Genomic DNA, 5,448 nt, shown 5'->3' on the forward strand with positions numbered 1-5,448 from the left:
CACACATGCATTTTTACTATTGGTGAACAAGCGCATGTGCCCATAGAATAAATCTATAAGTATAATCTTTGCTTTTTTCACAACATGGAAAAATGCTTTTGAGTGGAATATAAATGCCATCCAATATTATTCTCCCCCCTTTCCTTGTAGGCCTATGTCTATGCATTTCATCAGTCCAGGACAAAGATGAAAGGTTTATTATATCAAGAGAGATGTTCCATCACACCTTCCCTACAGTCAGGGAGGAAAAAAATTTAGAAGCTCAATACAATATAATCAGAACAAAAACGAAGCACAGCGAACTCTTCGTTTTAGTTTTAGCAAGGTTTTACGGCACTCACAACTGCATAAGCTAACTCTTTTCCACCTATTTAAAAAACAAGTCAGAAGTACAACAGGATGAAAAGATCAAAAAGTTTATTTGTTTTTATAAAAAGGAAAAAAAACAAGCAATGATGCAACACAAACGAATGGACATACAACAACAACTTCCATGTCCAAACCATGGAGGCCTGAGCTACAGACTAGTTCCCCCCCCCCATATTTCCAGAGGGGAGAAGTCTCCATGGCAACAACCACTCTTACAGAAAGTGGGTCCTTTGTATATACTCTATCACATAATCATTAGGATTTGGACGTTTTAAGAATGACTTTTTAAAAAACGAGTAGAACATTGAAATTCAATTCTGCCATTAGGACAAAATTCATTTCTTCACAGTTCCTTTACGTAATACTATGTACGTAATTAAGACCAGAAATCATTTTAGGACCCGAAAGCGAAAGATCTCTTTGATCAACAAGCTCAGCGACGAACACAAAAGAACAGTCACTAAAAAACATTCTACGGATAAATACGTATGCAAAACTGAATATCGCAATCATAAAAAAAAAAAAGTCCACACAAACACACACAAGGGCGACAAAGACAGGAGGTCATCAAGAGTCTCCCTTTAAAGAGGACATTCCCGCCCGCATGATCTCGTCGACCAGGAGGAGGTTGGTAGCGATCACAGTACTGGGGAAGAGAGCAAAATGGCAGGGTAAAAACAAATTTATAGTAAAAGTTTTACGGCACTTGCAACATAATAAGGTCATATAAGTGCCAAAGATTAGAGGTGTTACAAGAGAGTAACAAACACAAAAAAGGAGGAGAGATCAGGACGATAGATGTCTGGAGGGAAAGAAGGAGCAAAACAAAGACTATGCACTGTTAGATAGATCATGCATCTACAATCATACCTGTTCCAATGACCACCTGTCCAAATAACCTCTTACACACTCAAACAAACCCTTAAAAAATAAGTAAGTAAAGGTACTAGCAGAAGTGTCATTTTTTATAAGTTAACACATTACACCCTAACTCGCCCGCAAATTTCCTTATGCGCTCCACCCTGACTCGTCTGGAACCGCCTGCGGCGACCTAGCGTCTTTACAAACGAAGTCTCGCCTTGACGAGACTCTGGGGCAGAGATTTTGATTTGCACAGTTATTGCAAAAAGTTCATTTTGATACCACAACGAAATTTTTCAGGCCAGTAGTTTTAGTATTAGAGCTGATCGAAGTGATCGCGTGACCAACACTTCGAAGGTGTCTCGACTCGTTGAAAAGTGACACAAATGAGTTTGAAAAAGGAAATAACGCTGGATTTGAGCAAAAACAAGCATATGACAAACCAGATGAATAGGATTGTGATGAAAACGTAGCAAGAGTTTGGAGTGATTCAGATTGATCAGAAGTAGAAAATCTAGAATTCACATCTAGGGCCCGACCGCGAGGCAGAGAGAGTGACGGGTCGAACACCCCGATTGAACTATAGTTAGAACATTTCCAATAGTTTGCGCATACATAAAGTTATATTTTTCTGAAACTACATTCATTTTTTAAAAAGGATTTCGGGAATTTGTTTAGTATTTTTTTAATGTGTTTTTTAAACGCTTGTATTCACGGGAGGTGGGTTCCTTCCCCTTGTTTAGGATCTAGGAATGGACTTCCCGTCCAGACCCTTAGGGTGCAATGTGTTAAGATTTTCACACTGAGGTCAGTTCCTAACCTCCAAAACACAGAATCACTGAAGACTGCCACTGCTACAGAAACTTACCAGGAGTGGAGGAGTTGGCGCTTGACATTGAAGTTGTCCATGATGCCTTCGTTGAGAGGAACCATGGCTTCACCTATAAAACAAAGAGAAGGCATGTACGTAAGACACATAGTAAAAGAATTGTGCAAGATAGCATGTGCATAACAAGAGCACTGCCATCCATCCTTTACCAAACAATGTCTCCTTGCACCAGGCTAGACTCGCAAAAGCCTTCCACTCTCCCTCAGTTTCACCTCAAGAGAGGTGAGTTTTTATTTCAGGACCCAACAACAACTAGATCTATGTCTTTTCACTCCTAGTCAAGTCTTTTCGCAGCATTCTCCACTGCCCTCTGAGAATGCCAAAGCAGATCTGCTTGTTATGACGAGAATCGCTATACCTCAAATAAAAAAGTTTTCCCCTCTTATGGTCGTATCAGAATTTTTACCATTCAGTCACAGCCATCAGACTGGGGCGGTAAACAAAACAATTCATCACAACAACACATTAAAACATATGTAGTACATTCAACTAGAACAGATTCAAGACACACAAGATTATGGACAAGTATTTCATTTGAAACCAGAGGATTTCAAAACATGGAACACACTGTCCACAGCATTTGAGCAATATTGAGCTAAATAATCAGCCACACTCATCGAAAATGAATAGTCCAACAGCTGTTGTTACACATTTTAAAACATGACACTCAATGACACAATCTATTCGTATTGACTTCTGTAGCTGAAGATGTGGGTCACAATGAATATATTTGGATGTCAGCAAGATTGAGTCACTCAAACAAACATTGTTATCTGGTGCTGTTTTGATTATCCTAAAAAAAATACATACCAAGATGGAACATTGTGGTTTTACTATTCAATAAGAAGACTACCAAACATTTAGTAACTCACATGTTTGCCGTTTCAACAGAATCTATCAACTCCCCTTTGTTCTACCCAACAGTAGTTTCAATTTGCCAGCCTGTGTAGCACCTTCTGAACCAGTGAACTTCAAACCCCAAGGGTTGTATCAGAATTTTTACCATTCAGTCACAGTGATCAGACTGGGGCGGTAAACTCAACAATTCATCACAACAACACAGCCCTGTCAACTGGTTACGAACAACCCCCCCACCCAAAGAAATAAATCCTGACCTTTTCAGGACATGCCAGGCCAGGGGAGTAATATTTACTGATCATTTAATAATACATCCTGTATCAAGACTGTTTTAATGTAAAACACAATAGCTTCTACATTTTCTGAAAAATTAACAAGCTGTCAGTAACTCTGGTAAAGTACCGATATGTGCCACAACGTGGTGAACAGGCGCTCATCAATTTTTTGTCATGTAGAGTTATTGGCATTACCTGAAAACTTATTTATTTGCTTTGATTTTCAATGAAAAAAACCCCAACCTATCTATCTTAAATAGAAGTCAAGATATTTGCGATTGAAGGGGGTGAGGTTGCCTGGTTTCAATGATGAAATTTGTGAGAAAATGGCCGTCCAAAGTTTGGAAATTCCAATAGCCAAAAAGTCCTTGAAAAATAAAAAATGACATCATTTGTTCCTTTAATCAACATTTTTTTTGGTAATATTCCCATAGAAATGTTTTTTGATGGACATAAAACAAGTTGAAGCAAAAAAGAACAATTCAATGAAAATTGCCAGATTGACAGAAAAATGCTTGTTTCCCAGATTTAGTTATTTTAACAAGCGCTTGATTTCACCTTGATGCCTCACATATGTGTTAAGTATTTTATAAAAATGAAGATTTCAGCAATGTTGAAAATAGCACCCAAAAAAAAGGAGAAATAAATAAAGTTAACATATATTTTAAATGACAAGAGCAATGGCTTTTGTCATTCATAACATTCTCAAAATTATCCTGCAACATCAATGTCTTCTGCTTGAGAGCATCAGTATGAAACAAACAACAGCAAAAAATTAACAGATTTTAGGCAAATGTCTCTTGAAAAAAATTAATAACCCTCTTTTACAAAGACATCCACTTCACAGCTTTATAGCTTTTGCCTTCTCACTTCAGCTAAAAGCTTCGTTCTAAAAATCAATTTTTCATTTCCCATTTGACAAATCCTCCAAAGGAGCATATATTTCCTTACTTTTGCACCAATGAATTTTAGACGCCCTCCAGGTTGTATCAGAATATTTACCATTCAGTCATAGTTATATCAGACTGGGGCGGTAACTCAACATTTCATCACAACAACTCAGGGGCTATCAATGATAGGCTATCTAGTATTGTAGGAACAATCCTTGGAAATGTACTTAGGTGATATACTCTGTATTCTTTGTGATCTTTCAGTGTCAAATGGAAACAAAATGTGAGGCAGCGTGGTGGAATCAGGCTCTCGTCAATTTTCAGGCATGTAAAGTTATTGGTATCATCTTAAAGTTTGTTCACTTATCTTTATTTGGATGTAAAAAATATCCATTTATCTTGAATACAAGTCGAGATATCTGCAAAAGGAGGTGGGGGTCATCTATTTTCAGAGGTAAAATTAGTGAGAAAATGGCCGCCAAAGATTAGTTATTTCCTTAGCTTAAGAGTCCGTGGTAACTGAAGATTTACATTTTTTATGCCTTTCATCAACGCTTTTCAGAAAAATCCACACAGAAATGAGTTCTTTAATGCTCATGAAAGGTGTACCAAAACACAATAATTTGATAAAAATTCACAAACCTGTGGAAAAATGCAAGTTTCTTCACTTTGATTATTTTGACGAGAGCCTGATTCCACCACGCTGCCTCACAAATATCTTTCTCCTGCTTTTGTATCGTCTGTTGTATTGATATGGTGTTTTTGTCTAAATATTCTGTGCCCCCCCCCAATCTTTTCCTGGGCCTGCTCTCATGAGCAAGGTCAACACAAAACAAGATCCCATCACTCACCTGTCTTGATATCTAACCCAACAGCCTGGTCAGTGCCCAGATATTCCTGCTGCAGTTTGACAATGGCTTCTTGGGGATCAAGGCCTGAGTTCTGCGCTAGCACTTTCACAATGATCAGCAAAGCCTCTGCAAAAGCCTGGACACCTGTCGAGGAAGCAAAATTCCTGTCATTAACTACGGGTATATGATAACCAAACTGTTTCCAACAATCACAAACAAACGGAACAGAAAATGCAATAAGCTTTGAGGGTAAGAAAAAATTATGCCAACACACTTATTGTCAACAGGGGCTTGGAAAAATCCAGGCAACAAAAAGGTGACGGAGCTGTAGTACAAGACAAAATAGCACCATGATAGCAATATGTTCCTTAGGAAAAGACTACAACAAGAGTAACACTGAAAAGAAAAGGATCACACCATATTGGTGTGAACCACAACCACATGCCCCCCATCAA

At 38.2% G+C, this 5,448-nt stretch overlaps 1 protein-coding gene and 3 non-coding genes across 4 annotated transcripts in view; all 4 read right to left on the reverse strand.

The window, feature by feature from the left end:
• Positions 1-400: 400 nt before the first annotated feature.
• The window catches only part of LOC101847745 (T-complex protein 1 subunit zeta), a 26,741-nt gene continuing 21,693 nt past the window's right edge, over positions 401-5,448 (reverse strand). Inside the window, exons 13-14 of the mRNA XM_005103348.3 lie at positions 2,099-2,171; positions 401-1,015 (exon numbers count right to left, since the gene is read on the reverse strand). Of these exons, the coding sequence (XP_005103405.1) occupies positions 937-1,015; positions 2,099-2,171 (152 nt within the window). The 3' untranslated portion in view covers positions 401-936. The remainder of the gene's footprint in view (positions 1,016-2,098; positions 2,172-5,448) is intronic.
• On the reverse strand, positions 2,507-2,581 carry LOC118478122. The gene has a single exon (XR_004858826.1). It is a non-coding gene; the product is annotated as a small nucleolar RNA SNORD31 (small nucleolar RNA).
• Positions 3,104-3,178, reverse strand: LOC118478111. The gene has a single exon (XR_004858815.1). It is a non-coding gene; the product is annotated as a small nucleolar RNA SNORD31 (small nucleolar RNA).
• Positions 4,236-4,311, reverse strand: LOC118478118. The gene has a single exon (XR_004858822.1). It is a non-coding gene; the product is annotated as a small nucleolar RNA SNORD31 (small nucleolar RNA).

The sequence above is a fragment of the Aplysia californica genome, unplaced genomic scaffold, assembly GCF_000002075.1.
Source record: "Aplysia californica isolate F4 #8 unplaced genomic scaffold, AplCal3.0 scaffold00369, whole genome shotgun sequence".
NCBI classification, from domain to species: Eukaryota; Metazoa; Mollusca; class Gastropoda; order Aplysiida; family Aplysiidae; genus Aplysia; species Aplysia californica.